This window comes from Lepidochelys kempii, chromosome 15, assembly GCF_965140265.1.
Source record: "Lepidochelys kempii isolate rLepKem1 chromosome 15, rLepKem1.hap2, whole genome shotgun sequence".
NCBI lineage: Eukaryota > Metazoa > Chordata > Testudines > Cheloniidae > Lepidochelys > Lepidochelys kempii.
Window position 1 is genome coordinate 12,571,053 of NC_133270.1, and position 22,917 is coordinate 12,593,969.

The window sequence follows — 22,917 nt, forward strand, 5'->3', positions numbered from 1 at the left end:
ATAAAATACATCATAATTATGTCATAATCATATCACTATGAGGAATATGAGGTGCAGTGTCACAATGGCATTAAGATTTTTTCAAAATCTGATATAGTGAGTATGTTCATCATGTAAAATGAATCTTTTCATTGGTCTGTTTTCATGAGTCACTGTATCTGGTTATTGGGGAGCCAGTTCAATTTTTTCTACTTGAAAAGAAGCAGTTTTAACAAAGAAAACAGTTGTTTTTTCTTTTTGGCTGACACCTTGCTCTGAGTAACATTAGGAAACTTTTCTCAGCTGTGCAACCAAAGGCCTGGTCTGCACTAAGGGGGGGGATCAATCTAAGTTACGTAACTTCAGCTGTGTGAATAACATAGCTGAAGTCGACGTACTTAGATCTACTTACCGCAGTGTCTTCACTGTGGTAAGTCGATGGCTGACGCTCCCCCGTCAACTCCGTCTGCACCTCTTGCCCTGGTGGAGTTAAGTGCTCAGCAGTCGATTTATCTTGTCTAGACTAGACGCAATAAATCAACCCCCGCTGGATTGATTGCTGCAGGTAATGTAGACAAGCCCAAAAGTATAGATCTGTGTTTTGTTATACGCCTTTTGGTGCCAATGGGAACATGGGTATTGCGATACTAAATCAGACCTGAGGTTCATCTGGTCCAATATCCTATCTCTGGTGATAGCCAGTATATCAGAGGAAGGTATAGGAACTGCACAGCAGGCAAATGTGAGATAATCTAACCCTCCAGCCCACCTCCTCCAGCGCCTACATATTAAGTCACATCCTAATCTTTAATAGTTAGAATGGTTTATGATCTGAAGCCATGAGGTTTAATATTCCTTCCAAAACTTTTGTTTCCATTAATGATAATTCTGGATGATATTGTTATCCAGGTAGTCCCTGTCAATTTGATGAAGGCACTGCTGGCCAGGTCCTGGATTAGAAGTTAAGGATACCCCCAAAGAAGAGGATCTATAGTTACATTTCCTTTGAGCATATTACAGATCAGTTGTGTCTCCAGAAATCATTTTGAGGGTGCAGTTTCCCAAGGTCACTATTCCTACTTTCCATTTGTTTAAGTATACTTGGTGTGCAGTAGAAATATAGAGGAGATAAGAAAAGCTTTATTTTTTTAGAGAGACTTTGTCAATAAGTATGTCTCACTGTGTTCTAAGGTAATATGTCTCACTGGTATTTTTTTAAACTTTCCCTGTTAAGAAAGAGTAACTTTCTCTTCAATTGGAGAAATAAGGTTCAATTTCTGTTGGTAACCAATGAGACTTCATTTAGAATACAATCTCTGTATTAGTGAGTTAGCCAGCAGAACTCTTCCTTCTGTAATAATTTAGCTTTATTTAGGGGAAAAAACAAACATAAAACCCCACCATTTAAGTCATAACATTCAGGGGAGAGTCTTCATGTCCTAGGGAAAAAACAAGAGCAAAGTTAATATATTGACTACTTATCCGAGTAATATTTTTGAAATAAGCCTGTTGCAAAGGCATATGACTATATAACCATATGTAACCATTATAAGCAAAGCATGAGTTCTCGTATATTTGACTTTTTAAATCTCTTTACAGAGAATGAAAATGGTCTGTTGGATTTAATGATATATCTGAACACTTTTCTGAAAGCAGTCCAAAAAGGAATCACTATTCTTGTATATAAATGTTTACACTTTTTTTGCTGCTTTTAATGCTTTACCATCCTTTTGATTCTGAACCAATAGGATAACTTATTAGCTATAATGAGTGACTAGAATTTTCATGGTCTGATGTACACCCATATTATATTAATATTTAATTAAGTCATAGAAGATAGAGTTCATTGTCTTTTTGGATTGTCCATTCCCCTACCAGCACATGAAATACTACCTCAGATAGACTCATCTGTTAAACTGATATTACTCTTGGTCTTTTTATTTAAAAAAAAAAAAAAAAAAGCCATTCACTTTTTCATTTGTCTGTCAGAAACACTGCTCAAGAGACGGTTTTCCCCAATAAAGGAATAAAAATCTTTCCTTAGTAGCAATAAAGAGGAAATCCCAACCTCCATGTCAGCCAGATCCTCTAGGTCCTTCTTGGGCTCCATGATGTAATGCTAGCCTTTGGGGTCCCTGTTCACTCAAGTGAAGTGGTGAGCATGTGAGCCATCAGTTTCTACAAAATGTAAGTTTTGGTTTAAAAATTGTGACCTTTACGGCTGCAAAGAAAAATTTTTTCAAATAAAAACCAAATCCAAAGTGATGCCTAAATGGTTAGATATATCAACCAAACACATTTGGCTGGGTGTACGTACAAATAGCTGGAGTTACTGTAATAACCACTGGAAGTGAACTTCAAAAGCAACTGGGAAAAGACTGCTTATCACCAGGAAACCTAATAGCAAAATGCTAGATATCTCACGTTCTCTATATTTGAGCACTTTACAAAATAAGATAAGACCAGAGTGCTTATTCAAAGTTGGTTTAGTGAATCACAGTAAATGTTGAAGACTGTTAGAATAGCAGGCTAATTTGTCTTATTTTTTACTCTGCCATAAGCTACACAATTATTTGGAAAAGTCAGAGCTCCAAGTTCAATACTAGGCTCTTGCAGCCAACTATCACTTATATCAACTGACTATGGGCTTGTGCTGAGTAGGGATATTGGCTGAACGTTGCCAAACTGTTTCTTGACTTTAGCAAAGCTTTTGACACGGTCTCCCACAGTATTCTTGTCAGCAAGTTAAGGAGGTATGGGCTGGATGAATGCACTATAAGGTGGGTAGAAAGCTGGCTAGATTGTCGGGCTCAACGGGTAGTGATCAATGGCTCCATGTCTAGTTGGCAGCTGGTATCAAGTGGAGTGCCCCAAGGGTCGGTCCTGGGGCTGGTTTTGTTCAATATCTTCATAAATGATCTGGAGGATGGTGTGGATTGCACTCTCAGCAAATTTGCGGATGATACTAAACTGGGAGGAGTGGTAGATACGCTGGAGGGGAGGGATAGGATACAGAAGGACCTAGACAAATTGGAGGATTGGGCCAAAATAAATCTGATGAGGTTCAATAAGGATAAGTGCAGGGTCCTGCACTTTGGACGGAAGAACCCAATGCACAGCTACAGACTAGGGACCGAATGGCTAGGCAGCAGTTCTGCGGAAAAGGACCTAGGGGTGACAGTGGACGAGAAGCTGGATATGAGTCAACAGTGTGCCCTTGTTGCCAAGAAGGCCAATGGCATTTTGGGATGTATAAGTAGGAGCATAGCGAGCAGATCGAGGGACGTGATCGTTCCCCTCTATTCGACATTGGTGAGGCCTCATCTGGAGTACTGTGTCCAGTTTTGGGCCCCACACTTCAAGAAGGATGTGGATAAATTGGAGAGAGTCCAGCGAAGGGCAACAAAAATTATTAGGGGTCTGGAACACATGAGTTATGAGGAGAGGCTGAGGGAGCTGGGATTGTTTAGCCTGCAGAAGAGAAGAATGAGGGGGGATTTGATAGCTGCTTTCAACTACCTGAAAGGGGGTTCCAAAGAGGATGGCTCTAAACTGTTCTCAATGGTAGCAGATGACCGAACGAGGAGTAATGGTCTCAAGTTGCAGTGGGGGAGGTTTAGATTGGATATTAGGAAAAACTTTTTCACAAAGAGGGTGGTGAAACACTGGAATGTGTTACCTAGGGAGGTGGTAGAATCTCCTTCCTTAGAGGTTTTTAAGGTCAGGCTTGACAAAGCCCTGGCTGGGATGATTTAACTGGGAATTGGTCCTGCTTCAAGCAGGGGGTTGGACTAGATGACCTTCTGGGTCCCTTCCAACCCTGATATTCTATGATTCTATGAAACAGTATTAAGTGGCTACTTTCTCTGTAATTGGTTGCTAAGAGACTCACTGGTTAACTAGAAATTCAAGAATACGTCATTCAGTGGTCTGGTTAAGTGAGGTATCCACAATGGTATTAATGGGGAAAAATGACACCCTGCAGGAAAAGGTGGGGGAGGGGCGAGGAATAGAGGCATAGGTTCTTACACGAAGCATCTGCATTTTTTAATTCTTTGATTGTAAGTAACTTTTGTCTCCTCTTTGTATTGTACTTGTTTTTCTCAACAGTTGCCTCCTAGACTTCACAGAAGGTGTGATATGACCATTCTTTGGCTAAGTCCAGGGTTAAAGAATTTTTAAAGCCATGTAACAGTTTGTCCGGCATGTGTGCCAACGGCCCTTTTTTTGTTATAACTTGGTTTGGTGACCACCCTCACCCCGAAAAAACCATGGCCCTTCGGGAGAGGTTTGAAGGATATTTATGTATGTCTGGTCAGTCTTCTCTATTGCATTGTCTCTGTAGTTATGGGATGGGCACCTTTAGGGACTTTTATCAATTTTAAATGAATTATGGTAGCCAAACGTGGTTGTTTTGGGAGGGTGGACAGGACTTAACTTTGCTCTCTGCTGACTGTTTTGGGGAAAAAATTAACATAAAGTAAACAGAACCACCAAGGGATATACAAGGGACTTTCACACAGAAGTTAGAAGACCTTGACTTTGCAGATGACATCAGCTAGCTATCCTATACTCACAGATACATGCAAGCCAAAATAAATTCTCCAGGTCTGTGCACAGTTAGTACAGTTGAAAATCAACAGTGAGAAAACTGAAATCGTGAGAATCAACACACAAGAAGCACCAATAACACTTTCTGGAACTGAAATAGAAGAGGTCTGATATTTCACGTAACTTGGCAGCATTGTAAATGCAACAGATGGAACAGATGAAAACATTAAAGCCAGACTAGTGAAAGCCAGACACCCATTTGTAACAATAAAGCTAATCTGGAGAAACAGAAATCTTGCCCTCCAAATTAAACTTTGAATATTTAATACCATTGTAAACTTGGTCTTACTGGATGATGCTGAAACTTGGGAGACTTATTAAGACTTTGCTGTCTAAACTCCAATTTTTCATAAACGGCTGACATAGACAAATCTTCAATATCAGATGGCCAGAAAAAAATCACAAACGAAGAATTCTGGAGGAGGACAAAACAGAAACTGATAGGACAGGAATGAAAATGGAGGTGACTAGAACATACATGGAGGAAAGACCCAAAGAACATAACAAGACAGGTATTATACTGGAACCCCCAGAGCAAGAGACAACAAGGGTAACATGGAAATGAACAATAGAAGCAGAATAGAAAGCTATCAAAAGGACATTGGAAGAAGCCAAGACTGCAGCAGGATACTGGCAAAGATGAAAGGCAGCAGTGGGAGTCCTTATGTTCTGGCCTAAGAGAGAGAGAATTCATTTTAAAGCTAGGCTATTTACAAGCATTTTGATGAGGAGAGCCCCTCCCTGTAGCTTCATCTGTGTTCTCTGCATAAATGTGATGGGGAAGGTGAGTCCCAGGGAGTGCCTGTAACACTGGGAGTTGGGGGTTTGCGGGGCAGCAGGTCTCATAGAGCAGCTTAGAATAAATAGATGGCAAGGAATTTGTATTAGCTTTGACTGAGCTGTTTTGAATTTTGGTGCTGTCTGTTGTATAAAATTTGCTCAATTCTTTTTTGCTGAAATTGAAAGGACCCCTTCTTCCCTAATTCAAGTAGCGTTTAGCTAATTTTGACATCTCCTGAAAATAACCTGAATCAAATTAATTCAGTTGGTTTCCAGCTTCCTGGTGGTTTGAGGGGCAAGGAGGGAGAGCTTTTTTTCCATTCTGTGTCTTGAGGAAGCTGAGACTATGTAAAGAACATATTCCCACAGCACTGAGGGGTTCAAACAAAGCTATTTCCGTTTGGAAGCAGGCTGCTGGATTGCAAAGCAAGGCACAGGCTACTTACTGCCTGCAGGCATTGTGAGTCCAAGCACGTACACTTACATCACCATAGTTTGAACTTGCATTTTGTGAAGTTTGTATAAAAAGAGCTGACACTGGGTAGGAAATGAAGATTCAGGGGGTCAGTGGGGCACAGAGTAGCAGCATTTGTTACTTTCCATTTGTAATCCAAAATCTTCATTGGCTTGATAAGACACTGAGTCGCATGATTTAAGTTGCATTGTCTTTAGTTTTTATCCTGTTTGGTATTGTACATTCTTTTCTGATTGAGATTAAACAAGACGGAGTGATTAGAATTAGGCTTTTGTGAAGAGGTGTGATTGGTATTACTGTTGTGAGGGAAAAGGTTGATTTATCTGCTGTTTCTTGGATTCTGTGACTGCAGATTGTTTCTGTTTTAGTGCAACATCAAATATAAAGCAATAGCAGAGCTGTCTAGTCCAGTTAAGGGAGGGGTTCACTTGGCATATAGAAGTTTACATTTCCCCATACAGATCTCAAATGATAGGTCAGTAGATGCAGTTTTTAACTGGTTCTTAAATAAAAGAATCTAAACTCACTGCCATCCATTTGGGTGGCAGTAACCTCTTTACCATTATTTTCCTGACAGCAGCCAAGTGCACAGTGATTTAGAAAGCTCACTCAGGCATCTTGTTCCTAACTTCCTTTGGCAGAGGCCATAGACTCTTTTCAACAACTTTGTGTACAAACTCTTGTGGAATAAAGGGAATTGTTTAACTGTTCCACTTAGCTCCTGATTGGGACAGAAAGATTTGTGGTGTGTGGGATGGCAGAGTGAAGAAATAAGGATTTTACTTCTATGTCTTACTCAAGGAACTGGTTCCCTGCCATATTTCATGTCTGGGTATTCCAGTGGCTCATCTTTCAACAGGAATTAGTTGAAATAGAAGAGGTCTGATATTTCACGTAACTTGGCAGCATTGTAAATTATACAAGGGTTTGTATAATGTTTTGCATCAGCTACCTAATGAAAATTATCACCTTATTTGGAAAGAAAATATCTGTGTTCATTGATTAATCCTTTTGCGTAATTAGTAATACAGTAGAATATGAGAAAATCTGATCTTCCCATGCTTTGAAAACACATCATAGCAGCTTGGCATATTTTTGGAGTTTCAAAACCAGGCCAGAGGTATGTATCTATAATTTGTTTCTGCTTGTGTCTTAACATGTTCTTCACTGAAACATTACTGTCTAAAAGGAACACAAAAGCATTTGCTAACGTGTGTCATGTATCTTTTGTGGATAGTAAGGCAAATTAAGTTCCAGAACTAATCTGCCTTTCCTGTGCTGGTCTATTTGTCACCCTCAGTAGTGTTGGATTCTGGTCTCTGACCATTTCAGCACTGAAGTTGAAAGAGTTTTCGTTGCATCTCCATTTCTAAAGTGCTTTGGCATTCTTTTGGTAAAAGGTACAACATAAATAATAATTTTCTAATCACTTAGGTCAAATTCTAAAGCAGTATTAAATGGTAATCTACTATCATTTATAGACTCTTTTTTTCCCTTAAAGAATATTGACATCACAAACTTCAGCAGCAGTTGGAATGATGGGTTGGCCTTCTGTGCAGTCCTCCATACTTACCTCCCAGCTCACATTCCGTATCAAGAACTGAACAGCCAGGACAAGGTACAGTATTATAATATCCAGTTTAGCCTATGTTAACTGAAAATATAGTTAAGCTTAAAAAAAAAAAAACTTAAGACAGATTAAAAAAAATACATATAATGGATGGGCATGCAACGGTAGAGAAACAAAATTGGGATTACTTGTTGCATTAAAATTGTAAATGGGAGCATGACTATATTACTTAAATTAGTTAAGCGTGGTTATAAAATTAAGACCTATCAATTATTTGAGGCCATTGGACAAATGAGAACTTTGGGACAAAGTTAAGAAGACTTCAATGAGCGAACATAAATTTTAAGAAGAACAGGAGTACTTGTGGCACCTTAGACTAACAAATTTATTAGAGCATAAGCTTTTGTGGGTTACAGCCCACTTCGTCGGATGCATAGAATGGAACATATAGTAAGATAGATATGTATATAATCTTACTGTATGTTCCATTCTTTGCATATGTTCTATGTATACAAACATACAGATAAGTTAGAAGTTACCATACAAACTGTGAGAGGCTAATGAGTTAAGATGAGCTATTATCAGCAGGATTTAAGGGTGGCAATTTTGCAACAGAAAAGCTTCAAAAACAGACTCCAACTAGAAACTGCTGAGCTTGAATTAATATGCAAACTAGATACCATTAACTTGGGTTTGAATAGAGACTGGGAGTGGCTGAGTCATTACACATATTGAATCTATTTCCTTAAGTTAAGTTCCTCACACCTTCTTGTCAACTGTCTAAATGGGCCATCTTGATTCTCACTACAAAAGTTTTTTTCTCCTGCTGAGAATAGCTCATCTTAACTCATTAGCCTCTCACAGTTTGTATGGCAACTTCCAACTTAACTGTATGTATATATAATATCTTACTATATGTTCCATTCTATGCATTCGATGAAGTGGGCTGTAGCTCACAAAAGCTTATGCTCTAATAAATTTGTTAGTTTGTAAGGTGCCACAAGTATGCCTGTTCTTTTTGCGGATACAGACTAACATGGCTGCTACTCTGAAACCCATAAATTTTAACGTGAGGAGATAACAAACAGTGGGTGGAAAGGGCTTTCAGTTGAGGTGATACAATTCAGTAGTCTTTAACCAAAATGTTCCCTGTTGTTTAATGTTAAAGGTCTGAAATTCAGCAACTTGTGTGCTTTGGAGTAGTTTATTCCCTTTTTTTGGGTGATAGGATGTGTTTTTGTTGAACATGCTTCCATCCCATATTGTTCAGGGTGTCTATTGCTTTCCTCCAGAGCAAAATTTAAAATCAGTGTTTTAGAGGAAAAAAAGTTAAAGATAAATTGGGAAAAAGAATAATCTCAATTTTTTTCCAATGTGTTGTAATTCGTACCCACGGAGACATCTTCCAGAGATGCATTGTTAATAATCTCCGTGACAAATGCAAAAAAAAATTCTTAACAGAGGCAAAGGGATAATTTATTACTTTTGCCATTTTTATAGACAATTAAATAATTTTTCACCTTAATGAATCACCTGATTCTTATTGTTCAGTCCATTGGTATATATTAAATAATTGTTTCTTAATATCTTATGTTTTCCTTTTTTCTCTTTAAATATCGTCTTTACAGCCCTCTGTTTCTTCTAAGACTTAATGCTGCAGCTTTTTACTTGTGTAGAGCTATATTTTATTTGAAATTCAATTTAATCTTTATCATGTATCCATATTGATATTAAAGTTATATCTGGTTTTACATAAACACTAAGACTGGTAAGAGCTAAGAGAAGAATCCTCCATGAGCTGCATTGGACATTGGTATAAAGATTTATTTCATATGGTATCTGTTACTACTCTAAGGAGTGCTATAGGATTACCTAGAATAGATTAATAAAGGTATATATTTCTCCTGAGTGCATCTCCACCACCTCTATAGAAGTGGCTACAAGTACCTCTTATTGATTACCATTGCCAGGCTATTGTACTTTTTATCAAATGAAGTTTTAAAAGTTATATTTACCTCTTATTTGAACAATTCCTCTAATGGTTGAAGTTTAGAATCTTATTAAACTTATTATTTCCCAAACTTTGCTCAGTATTCACTTATTCTCCTTATTTGATAACATTTAATTTAAAATGCAATCCCTTATAGCTGCATCTTTCTTATACAAACAGATGTAAAAACATATCCCTCTCCAGAATTAACAAAATTCTTTCCCTACTTATTTGATACTTTGGCTTTTGTGGGGTTTTTTTTTTTTTTTAATTTTATCTGTGGCAAATTAAAGTCCCCAGTTATCACTGTCCTAGCACTGTTGAAAAATCTTTACCCCAATCCAGCAGGTAGTAAATACTTCCTACAGACATTCATGTATCCCTAGTACAGAATGATGCCTGTGACACATCTTTATAAATAGAAAAGGAGTATTTGTGGCACCTTAGAGACTAACCAATTTATTTGAGCATAAGCTTTCGTGAGCCACAGCTCACTTCATCGAAGCTGTAGCTCACGAAAGTTTATTCTCAAATAAATTGGTTAGTCTCTAAGGTGCCACAAGCACTCCTTTTCTTTTTGTGAATACAGACTAACACGGCTGCTACTCTGAAATCTATCTTTATAAATGTGATTTCGTTATAAACTCTAGCTGAAGTCAATACAGGGTTTTATTAGAAATGTTTTCAAGCAGCAAGTCCGTTAAATTTTAAGTAGTTTCCCTTCTGTTTTCATATAAATGTTGCATTACATTTACAGAGAAGAAACTTCACTCTGGCCTTTCAGGCAGCTGAAAGTGTTGGCATCAAATCCACTCTGGTAAGTGTTAAGTTAAATGGATAATGTCCTGTTTATTAAATGTCTTTTATACCTTGCACAATGAAGCTCTGTGACAGAAAGATTACTGTGTTTTGGGCCTGAAGCAATATAATGAGGACAGTTAATTTGCCCCAGAGTGATTTGTAAAATGGTTGTATATTTTGTATGAAGCCTGCTTTTCCATGTAGACATTGCTGTTCACCTGAATTTTTCTGTTTTTCTTGGCTTCTTCCTTGACAGGGCAGGTATTTTGTCTTGTGACAAACTGTAGGATATAAAGAAACCATTAATATTCAAAACAATACAGCCAAGCTAAAATAGAGTACAGGTGAACTGCTCACAGATACTCTGACCTGGGAAGTCTGCAGGGCAGACATACTAGGCTTCTTACACAGCCTGGTATTTGTCTGTGCTGGTGGCTTAAGGAACTGTGGGTACAACCTACATTCTAGATTTGGGTTTACATTTCAAATTGTTTGAATTTAGTAGAATTCTGAAGGTGCAAATCAAACCCTTGAAAGTTGTTTTTTTCAATAAAGTAGGAAGGTCATGATTTCTGTGGTCCATCTGTTAGACCAGCAAATGGTCCAAACTATTGTTGGATAGAGGGGCTTTCTTTGTCTTCATAATCAAGCACTGGCAACATTAATAGAAAATTTGATACTAGGTCTGTAATGAATTAAGTTTTTAACTGTGAAACTGTTTCTCTAACAATAGTTAAGAGGCTTTGTAATTCCTACAAGAAGAAATTCCTGAGCAGAGTTGAAAAGAATTACTAATTGTCATTATGAAAATAATTATCAGAAGAGGAAGACTTTTCTGAAGCCATTGAATTGGAAGAAACCCAAGCCCTGGTAGATGTCTCCAGCAATTCAGCTAGAATTGCCAGGACCAGAAAAAGAATTTAAATAACTCATTAGGACTTGTGTAACTGGGATTCTAGCAAAGCTGCCATTGAGTTAGCGATTCACAATGCTATATAGTCAGACATTTAAAAATAGCACTTTCCTTGATCCTTATCAAAACCTCTGACCAGCCATTGTATTTGTTCACAATGGAGATGCAACTACTGAGAATTTTTAAATACCTCAGAAGTTAGTGATTTTGAAATGTGAAGATTTTTACCAAATGCAGATATAAAAATAGACTATTGAGAGCAGCTGTAGAAATGCCAGCATGCAGTTAGCTACAGTAAAATGGCATTGTGATGTTCCCCTCTGGTGTTGTCTGGACCAGTGATCTGCTAGGCCACTCCAGTCCTTGACTCTGGGAGCCAGCCTTACCCTGATCTGCTGTGAGATCCCCTGTTCGAGAACCCCCTTGCACAGCCTCTGGCATGTAAGCTGCTCCCTGCTACTTGCAAGCTAATGACACTAGCCAATATGTCCGGTCCCAGAAACAACCATAGGAACCTCCGTCTTACAGTGTCCAGTTATGCCCACTGGATGCTGCAAGCTTATATAAATTCATCAATTTAACAAAGAAATTGATATGTACCAGGCTTGTAATCCCAAGGGGAGCCTCTGACACACTTCAAACCAAACACACTGCTTCAGATAGAATAAACAAACAAATTTATTAACTATAAAGATAGATCTTAAGTGATTATAAGTCAAAGCATAACAAGTCAGATTTGGTCAAATGAAATAAAAGCAAAATGCATTCTAAGCTGATCTTAATACTTTCAATGTCCTTAACAACTTATATGCTTCTCACTGCTGGCTGGTTGCCCTTCAGCCAAGCTCTCCCCTTTGTTCAGCGTTTCAGTCGCTTGGTGGTGTCTGTAGATGTAGGTGTGAGAGAGAGAGAGCATGGCAAAATGTCTCTCCCTTTTATAATGTCCTTTCTTCCCTCTGGGCTTTGCCCCCCCCCCCCATTTCAGGGTCAGGTGAGCATTACCTCATTGCAGTCCCAAACTGCCCAAAGGAAGGGGGTGACTCCCTCCAGGGTCTAACAGATTCTTTTGTTGCTGCCTAAGCCAGTGTCCATTGTTCCTGTGAGGCTGGGCTGGGTTTGTCTCATCCATGCCCTGCTGAGGTGTGAACTACCTCTCTGTTCTTGGAGCGTTTTTGCACGGGCTTGCTTTAAGCCATGAGGATACATTTTCAGCCTCATAACTATATACATCAAAATATAATGTATAACTTTACTATAACATTACTGTAACAATTATTATAACATCACTATAACAGCCATGCTCAGTGCATCATGAGCCTTCCGAAGACACCCAACATAACCAACTTTGCATTGGATACCACACAATCATTTTATAAGGATGAACATGGGAGTGTAGGGTGTCCCCCCCGAGGTACAGAGTGTCACAGGCAGTTTCCTCTCCCTTGACATTACAGTACATAACGGTACTAGAAAGTGTACTTTACAAGATACCTGGAACTGGCTGACCAAAAACTATCTTAAAATGTAATCCCTACACATGCAGACACTTTCATAGGCTCAGGTACATCCAAACTGAATTAAATTTTATAAGAGGAAATTGTATCTTTCAAAGGGAAAGTTTGTTAGCAGTATATGCAGCATACACTGTGTGTTTTGTGTGGCAAATGGTCATTGTGTCTACAAATGTTAATGAGGGTAACATTAGGGAAAATTATTTCAGTTTTTCCTTGAACAGGGTGTTTTGACTACTCACAGCTCCTTTCATAAAGTGAACTCTAACACAATAATTGCTATTTCTGTTTGAACTCTATTAAAAATCCCTTCCTTTGCGTACAGGTTCCATGCGTAGATTGTGGAGGAAGATGTATCCATCTTAATTGTTTGTAAATCTGTTTACGCACTTATGGTGCAATATAAATAATTAGAATAGTTTGAGATCAGTTCATAGTTTTGTGAGGTAGGAATTAACTCCTCACGTTTTGCCTCTCCTTCAGATTACATATTTTACTAGATTTGGTAATGCTCATTTTTCCTAGTTAAACATCTACCTTGGAAATCACTATACCAGTGGTGGGCAACCTGACAGGCTGCATGCAGGCCGCAGATTGCCCACCACTGCACTATACTGTTGTAAAGTGACGCTTGACAGTGCCAAGTAAAAAGGTTGACCGTTAGAGAGCAAGTTTGTGCCAGGACATTTGTTACAAAGCTAGACCTTGATCCTGCTATTGAAAGTGCATGTGCGGTTGCAGATATCTGCATGCGTGCCATTAACTGCAGCATTGGGGTTCTTGTGTTTCAAAACTGAACTGTTTTTATTGTTAGCAGTATTAAATGAGAAGAAACCTGAGGTATACTCTGATATTGGACTCATGAACTGCAGGTCACAAAGTTAATGTTGCTTTTCAATGAAATGGTAGCCCTTTGCAGATGGCGCAGAAATAACTGTTTTAAACTTTTAAGTCGTGAAGTACCTTTCACCATCTGAACTTTGCAAATGACATGCTGAGCAAAATGGAGATCTTTCCCTAAGCTTTTCTCAGAGTGGGAGCTTTACAGCTTTGATGAGCACTGCTTTGACATGAACTTGCAAGGTGGTAATTAATAATTTTGATCTTCTTTTTGTGACAGGACATCAATGAAATGGTGCGAACTGAGCGTCCAGACTGGCAGAATGTCATGCTGTATGTTACAGCAATTTACAAATACTTTGAAACCTGAAACCTTGTTAATCCAAAAGATTTGCAGGGTGGAATCATCACTAGCTGCCAGACAGAAACATGACTGAAATGCTAATCCCAGATTCATTAAAATCTGGCAACATTCATGTCCCCCAACCTTCAGTGACACTATCATGGATTGTCTCAAACTGCTTCAGCCAACAAACCTTGTAACACAGGTTAGAAGCAATAACTTGTTACCAGTGTACTAGGCATATCCCATGGTATTGAGTTATCCAAATTAATTACGTAGCCTAATAAAACTGGCCTTCTAGGAACTGCTTTTACATCCAGACTTCTTGAAGTTTTCGTATTTCCGTAAGAGAGACTGAGGTGTATAATGCTGTAGCATATACAGGATTGAATGTACAGCTAGAACTATGAGAAGGAAAAGGATGAAACAGCATCATAATCAATTTTCTCTACTATCAGAAACCACAGTGTCTGGGTGAATATTCTACCCTTATATACACTGCACCCCAATACAGTAAAAATCTTAATAGTAACTGAAGTTACTGTCTTCATTATTTTTCCTCCTCTAATGTGCACAATATTCAAGGGAAAGGAGCTTTTATTCTGTCAGGCTTACTTGACGAAAAGTGCTCTCAACACCTGGACAAATCTGGCGCAGAAGAACTCTTCAGTGTAAAGCTCTGTTTAAGCCTACCTCTGTCACACAGTAACGTGGCTTCCAACTTTATCTAATGGATTATAAGGACTAGCACATACAATTCCTGGCTTGAAGAGTATACTGTATTTACAAGGAGTTGTATTTCATATAATTTTCTGTGCTTCCATTATAACTAATGAGATTAATCAAGAATTTATCCTCGTAGAACTTGTCTCTATCCCCTTCTTCCTTTGCCTGCATAGCACACATAGAAATGCCGATCTTTCCTTTCCAGCAATACAAGCATAGTGTCTCTGATTTCAATGGTGGAATTATGCCAGTGGGATTTCTCCCTCTACAGAGAAGATAATTGTCAGTAATGGGATGTCCAGCTTTGCAGTGTTCCATGTACACTTTTCTTTGGATCTTGCAGATACTGGTCTAACTAAAAGAAAGCAAAACATGCTATGAAGAGAACTGTAGTGGAATTAATTTTTATGTAATCCTGTTCCAATCTGGAATATTGTATCACAAAGACTAATGCTCCTGAGGAAAGAATGAAAAGCTTTGGTCTGCTCAGATTGTATTCTCCTAAAATGCCCCTCCGTTCATGTGGCAAAACTCTCTAGGCAAAAGAGTTCAAGCAAGTGCCTTAAATATCCTTGAGTTGGTAGACCCTGGAGCTCCAGGGCACTGTGCAAAACATTAGGAACTCAGAAGGATTTCTAGTGGCAAACTGACGTGTGTTGTTAAAATGATTTTTGTAATCCTGTACTTGTCATACCAAGAGGAGGCCTTCACCCTACCATTGTGTTCCTGCCTCTTACTTCCCTACATAGATAGCAACAGTTAAGCCACAGGAAAGAGCCTCTCTCTAATGTTGAGCTGAAGCTTTCATTTGATGACCACCTTTATAAATACACTTAACCTACCAACAGCCCTGTTAGAAACAATGATTCTGTTATTCCTATTGTGTGCCTATAACTCTTATGGACAGTTTGAATGAATAGATGTTAACAACTCAGTGAATGCAACTGTGCTTGGCAACTATTAGTGCTATCAGGAATAGAAAAAACACTGATTCAAATTAAAACTATATAGCCAGTCAGAATAGCTAGAGCCCTGAAGAATGTAACCAATCTGAAGAGGGGGCATTTCAGCATGCCTCTGGCATTTAAACAGACCTCGCACCTCTTAACTCCTATATTATAAAGCTCAACTAACTCTTAAATTCTGATCAGTGTCTGTAGTGGAAGGAATAAAACAAATGTCTTTAGTGATGGGGGAAGGGTTTATTAAATGTCTGGTAAATAACCATTTAGTCCAAAGAGAGGACACTTGGAGAAGTTTCCAGAGAAGCTGTTTCTGGTGACTACTTCCTCTCAGATTGGGAGGCTAATGTTAGGCAAGTAGCTAAAAATTCTCAGGCTGTGAGTAAACAGGCTTGAAGATCCTCAGCAACCAAGAGAAAACGGTTGCAGAAGAGACTTCAAATAAAAATATCTTCATAAGAGTTGAATAGAAAGAAGTGGGAAATGTACACTATCACTTTCACAAACTGCTGAAATCCCATTTCTGCACTTTTATGCTATGGGAGGCTGTTTTCTTTTCCTTATGAATTTAAGTTGTCTATTTACAGTTGCATCATTTTATTTATTACATTAAGATTGAAAAAAAATTCTAATTAAAAAGATAGCACTCCTTACTCTAAATTCACTAGTAACCTATTTCTTTAACATAGTTTGAGCCAAGGGCTAATTTTAGCTATTTTTCTGCAAAGTGGTGTCTGAACTTTACTTGCCTGGAAATCTCTGTTGTTAATTGTAATAATATTGATCATGTAAACATCCATAAAAAGGGAGCTCCAGTTTTTCAACTATATCCAGTTAGGCAACATGATAGAAGCATTAAGAATCTGCAGAGATGGAAGTTTTAAAATAATAAACATAGACCTTCATTAGAAATGAAGAAATCTACAGATTGCTTCTTGGCGCGATCTGTCTGTTTTGGTGGGTTTTGTTTTTGTTTGTTTGGGGGTTGGTTTTGGGGTTTTTTTTGTTTGTTTGTTTGGTCTGAAGTTATACTTGGTGTTGATGGTACACAGGTATTGGAGTTACATCTGGAAAGAGGCATGTGGCTCCATAAAGAAATTTCCGAGACACACATCTGAGCCTTTACAAATAGAATACTGTGCTTCTGACACAATGAAAGGATATTCAAGAAAGGGATGGAAGAAATAAAACAAACTGAACCCTGGTACCCAGTAACAGAATGTTCAGAAAGGTGGAAACAACAAATCTCTCCTTTTGCTAATTGGAAGAATGACTTATGTAACCTTTCTGGATAGAAATAATACTCTTCAGTATGGTTCCAACTCATACTTCACCCTGAAAGGGCCAGTTCGGTTACACATTGTAGAGTGCAAGCTTTGTGCTGTTTGACTTGATATTTTTGTTCTGTTTAATGTACTTAAAATGCCAAACAATATATGGTAGATTTATTTTTATTGCATTTTAGTATGTGCCTTGCAAATGCCTGTGTTTTAGTAGTCTGTGTTATTCATGTCCATCTCTGTAAGAGGTGCACATAACCAAAACAGCTTGGACGTCTTTATGCAGTTTTGGCTCTGTTGCTGTCTGGATAATGTTAAGTGAAACACATTCCATTGAATGTAAAGATGTCAGTATCCAGTCAGGTGTGTCAGATTTGTTTAATATTCATGGTACATCAGCGGCGAACTGAATGAACAGTTGAAGCTTTTTCTTTACCTTCAGTTAGCATCAAAGGAGGAATAACTTATTTTTTAATATTCAGACAGACGGTCTCCAGAGTTCTTTGATGTCCAGAGTAACAATAAAAAGGTGATGTGAACCTTTGGAATCGATGAGACGCAACTGATTGGGTTTTCAGGTATTTCGTATGTTTAACTGAAAACACTTATCCATTAGTTTTAGCCATGTAACTCAATGGACCTCATAATGACCTTTCACTACAGCAATACCTGCTAGAAATTCTAAGCAAAAGCCTCTAATTGAAACTGCAGCCATGGAGAGGCAACCCAGAATGTTGTATTAATAATTACATGATATCCTGGTTAAAGAATAAAATGTCACTCTTTGCCTTATTTATATTAAACATTGTTTCTGCCAATTATAAATTGCATTTATCAGAGAGTGATATATGTCTCCAGTTTAATAATATGTTGTCCCTATCTTTCTGTGCTCTTGAAAAGTCAACCAGTCTGCCTTGAGAGGTCTCTAACTTTGCCAGGGCAATGAAACCAAATTCAGCTGTTACACTGGTGTAAATCCATATGAACACCACTGACTTCAGTAGTTACTCCTGTTTTACACGTATGAACAGAGCAGAATTTTGCCCACTAAATCTAATATGATGCGCGCAAAACTGTGGTTTAAATCGTTATAAAGATGTGCCTCAGGAGTTGTCAGTGACAGCAAAATCTCTATGGTGTTTCATATTTGTTCCCTGTCAATGACCTCAACATCAAATCTCATCTGCCCCCGCCCCACCACCCATTCTACCTCTGATGTTATCAACCATTCCAGGTAATAAAGAACCTGGTAGTGACAGCAGTTTTGTTGTTCATATGAAAGGTAGAACAGAATATTTTATTCTTGCATCTCTAGTTTCTGTGCAATTCTGACAAAGGTATGAAATTTTTGGCCCATAACTCTGCTTTAAATTAACAAATAGGAGCGTATGCTTTTTCAAGATTTTGTTTTACCAGCTGTGTTCTACTCATGGTTGTCTTAAGAGCCCTACTTGCCTGTCCATTGACAAGCTGACATCCCTTTCACAGCTTGCTCCAAGAATGTCAAAACCGTAGTCCTTTTCTGCCCTGATTCAAGACACAGCCCCAAGAAGGCTACCTGTGGAAAAGGGCATTATCGTCGTCATATCTGCACAAATTGCTTGTCCCCAAGTTTTTATGATCTTCCGGACTTGACGTGATCAATGATTTTTACCTTTGACTCTTATTTTTATTTCATGTCCCTCCAAACCACATTGTTGGCTACTGCTACAGTGCCTTGCCTGAGCTGAATGGCCAAGGCATGAATCCCTGTGAAAGTGGACACCACCCTGCATTTTAAAGTCATTGTCATCTCTGTGCCCCAGAGTTGACACCGTTCATTGTGCTTCCACTTGCCTGTATACGTTGATTGGCCAAATATAAGTCAGATCATTTCAGCTCTTCAGTTGACACCTATTTCCCCCTCACATCAAGAAATGTCGTACATAGAGCTTACATCTCACTGTAATGCTTGTCTGGTGCTTTTGCATTAAAATCCTTAACTCTCCAATAAATGAAAATAGTGTTAGACATTTCTAATTTAATGGCCCCAACTAAAAATGTGGATTTAATACTGACTGTGCCCCTAGAGTAGTTTTTCTGCTCGTTTCTCAGGGAGAGTTCCTATGCTCAAAGAATGAGTTGCTTGCTGCAGTAGAACGGATTGTGAACTGCAGTGTTTAATTTAAAATAAAATCTGTTGTTGGAGTTCAGTTGGGTTTACTGGACAGTTCTAAGAATTTGTTCAGCTCTGTCTGCTCTTAATTTCTGTAATAACTAGGTCAGCGTTGAGTACATTTGGTAACTGTCAAAAGGTCAGCGTGCTAGGGTCTGGGAACATTTGACTAGTTCATTATGGTGTCTAAGTTGTTTAAAAGATCTTTTTTATATGTAATTTTGTATAAAGGGCTTGGCCATTAAGCAGAATATTGAAGTGGGTCTCTTATTTCTTGTGTATTCCATGCTTGCCAGCTTTTACAGTGGCAAGATCTTCAACTGTCTCAGCTTGACAGGATTACTCTCCTGGTCTCTGAATTAATTATATGTAATTCTTTTCCTTCCATAAGAAATTGTTTGCCTACACCTAAACTTGAATAATACTTAGCTACAGAAGCCGGATGCTTCTGCATTTTTCTCCCGTTTAAAGTGGTTTATTTTTCACTTGAGAGGTTCCTGACCCTAATTGATACAGGGCTGTATCTGCTGTTGAGTTGCACGCAGATTTCCTAGCGACTTCAGTGAGAGTTCTGCGTGCAGAACGATAGACAAGTCACTTACAGAATATTTTGTGGCACCACAATCATCCCCATTTTCAGAGGTTTGCAGTGTTGCCAAAATCACTCAATCTAGGCTGAAACTTGGTATATAAGCTCTCACCGGGGGAGTATCCTTCTGTTTAATAGTATTTTTGAAGAAATAGTTTGTATTTGGTATAGGAACTAAAGGAAATGTCATGGGTTTAGAATCGCTGTGCTTTTCTAATGCTTTTGAATTTTAAACTGAGAATTTTGCATATAGTGCTAGAATGTGAACTGGATTTCTTGGAGGGAAAAGATTTAAAAATGACTCGCTGTGACTCCACTGTGAATAAGCAACATGTTATGTTACGTGCATTTCCTCTTTCCAGTGAATAATATGTATAGTTTTACTCGTATGCACTTCGTGTGTGTGTTTGGTAGCTAGAATGGCACAACAAACAGTTATTGGTGCAAAAGAGCCCTAACAGTCTGTGTTATACACAGGTCATGAACCAAGATTTTAAAGGGTAGACTGTATTGGCAACAAAGGAACAGTTAACGTTTGCTCAAAACTCCACTTCACAAAATGTCTCTCTCGCTCTCTCTCTCACACTCTCTCTGCTTCACTTCTTTCAGCTAAATATGTATTTACAATTATGGTGAATTTCAGGAAATGGGGGACATATGCATGACGACATACCCAAGTAACTTATACATGTAAAAATTACATAGTGTTTCATGAGTGTTTCGAAAATATTTTTAAATATGTGTATCATTAAATATTCAGTTTGTTACAATCTATTCTTACTAGTTTAATGTAGATTTGCTTTTAAAACTTGCACCTCTTCCATGTTTCATCTGCTAAAGTTTGCTTGAACAAAAAAAGCCTTAGTTTTCCTATTGGTTAATACAAATGAAAAGTATGAGACTGCTAACTGGGATATGGAGCATTTCCCCTCTAGATTGCCAGTTCAAATCCAGCTTGGGCCAGTAATGACTGTCTGAAGGTTGTTTGGTCAACATGAAATGAATCTGTGATCCAGTTAATAGCGGGCAGGGGTCAACATCAGGAAATCAGAGTGACACTAATTGGCACCACCCAAAGGGATGGATACTGAACTATCTTCTGGCCCTTAGAAGTGGTACCTTCAATTCCAGTTTGAGATAACTGGCAGAATAGTGTGGGAAGCTTGTCCTATCCCCACCCACTCCAGCCCATGTTGAGAAAGAATAAAAGAATTTTATTGCCATCTCCTTCAGTCTGGCATCACAAGCATTGTATTTGCTTACAAAGTGGCCCACAACTTATCAGTTGGCATAACTGCTCTAGAGAGAATTGGAATGTTCCATAGCTTTTAAGAATCATGAAAACAAAACTGATTTTAAAAAGACCTTTCCATACATTCTTCCTAAGTTTTATTTATTTCTGTGTGCATTTGAAACATGACAGATCACCCTAGCAGTGATTGGGTTGAGTGAGGGTAGCAGTTCTAGTTCTATGCAAAAAGCACTTTCCCTTCTTTCTTAAACCACACATTCTATTGTTACAACTGAAAAGGCTTCAAGAAATGTCTGAGCTTTAAGTGTATAGTTGTCACAGATTTGACCTTACAGTCTGAGTGGGGAAAAAAATAGTATCTTTTCTCAGCTTCCCTTCCAGTTGGATCTGAGACTTGGAAGCAGAGGAGGAATCCAAAATGTGTTTCAATTAGACTGCAGCCTGGTTCCAGTTTGAAAGGCAAAAATCAGTAATCATTGGGACTTCCAAGGCTGGCAATCCTATTTTAAATTAAAGCCCTTGGAGGAACAGTGTGTTTTTTAGTTTTGCAAGTTCCACTAAGGATCTGGGCATTTGCTTTATACAAAACAATGTATTCTGCGTTTGTATTTAGTATATATGCCTTCCATTTGCCAGTGTTACCATGTTTTCTTCTTAAGTTTGTGAAATAAAGTTTTACAGATATTAAAATGTGTACTGTATTGACTGAGATGGGCCTACAAACTCAGATCCAGTTAGCTTTTCGTACCATTCTGTCACCATTACTGACTTTCAGGAGCAATATTTAGAAGGGGTAGTTTACAGTCGTGCGTGTGGCATATATGTAATGCATGGGAGGGTGTAACTAATTCCTGATTTTTGTATGTGGATTTCTCAGAATTTTAGCACTAGCAGCACAACTTAAAGCATCTGTCCTAACGGGTTTATGTACTATAGTAATGGGTATCCTTAGATATTATGATAAAAGTGGGTAGTTGATGTATTGTCTTCACATTGGATTGTTCTGGTCTTGAATATTCAATTGATAGAGAAGGGAATTGCTGTTTTTTCTTGTTATAAGCTATTGCTATTATCCATTCCTACTTTTGCTGTGATCCTCTCCTCCCTAAAGGGGATTAGTGTGAAGATGGGATTATCTCAGGATAGCTGCACAGGAGAAGAAGCAGCGCTTTACACAAACAAGATGAGTGAGGTAATATCTTCTATTGGACCCATTTCTGTTGGCGAGAGAGACAAGCTTTCGAACTTACACAGAGCTCTTCTTCAGCCTGTGTCACCAACAGAAATGGGTTCAATAGAAGATACTGCCTGCTCCACCTTGTCTCTCTAATATCCTGGGACCAACCAGGCTACAAAAACACTGTATTGTTTTACAGATTTTGCTTTCGAGGAGTGTCATTGCACAGCTGTATGCAAAAAGATTACAATAACTAAAGATTGAAATTTATAAAATTGGTTGGGCAAAAAAAAAATTTTAAGGGATGCTGTTGAGTCTGGGGCTAATTAAGTGTGGTCAGTGCTTGGATAACCTGGTGATAAGGTATATTAGAAACGGATGTTAGCTACTCTGCCACGAAAACCGAACACGTAGCTAAATGTGATATGTAGAAGTGCAGCCTGGAGTGTATAATATGTTTAAGATGGATTAAAACAGAAATCGGTTCACTTCTCCAAGTCCCCAAATTTGCTTTTTTTAGAGAGAGGTAAAATTGGTTCCCTGCGCGGGTTGAGTGACCACGGTCCTGCATTTTTTTGTTGCACTATAAGCATTCTTTTCTCTAGGCTTAAATTTTCAAAGCGGATCTGAGCTCCGCTTTTTTAGGATTGGCTTTTTCTGTTACTAAAAGCTTATACTGTAGAGCACCAAAAGGACACAACCAGTTCTGCTGGGTCCTGTACAAACATAGATGACAATTCCGGTCCCTAAGATCTTCCAGGGTACAGGACAAAATAGGTGAATGAGATAAATAAACAGACTAGGATGGGGGCCGTTCAGTAGCAGTGACCACAAGATCAGTTGTTTAAATGACGCTCGTGTTCACTACCACATAAATGCAGGAACCAATTTTTTAATTTACTACTGTAAACGGATGGTCATTGTGAAGGAGGCAAACAAGGAGAACTATATTTGGCCTCTTTC

At 38.4% G+C, this 22,917-nt stretch overlaps 1 protein-coding gene across 12 annotated transcripts in view; it reads left to right on the forward strand.

Moving 5' to 3' along the window:
* Positions 1 to 21,467, forward strand: part of SPECC1L (sperm antigen with calponin homology and coiled-coil domains 1 like) — a 114,403-nt gene extending 92,936 nt beyond the window's left edge. For 11 of the 12 annotated variants that reach the window (XM_073312791.1, XM_073312790.1, XM_073312798.1 and 8 more), the window contains 3 exons: positions 7,347 to 7,463; positions 10,163 to 10,222; positions 13,751 to 21,467. In XM_073312791.1, coding sequence (XP_073168892.1) covers positions 7,347 to 7,463; positions 10,163 to 10,222; positions 13,751 to 13,840 — 267 coding nt within the window. In that variant the 3' untranslated portion in view covers positions 13,841 to 21,467. The remainder of the gene's footprint in view (positions 1 to 7,346; positions 7,464 to 10,162; positions 10,223 to 13,750) is intronic. The other variant, XM_073312799.1, reaches the window with a different exon arrangement.
* Positions 21,468 to 22,917: the final 1,450 nt, after the last annotated feature.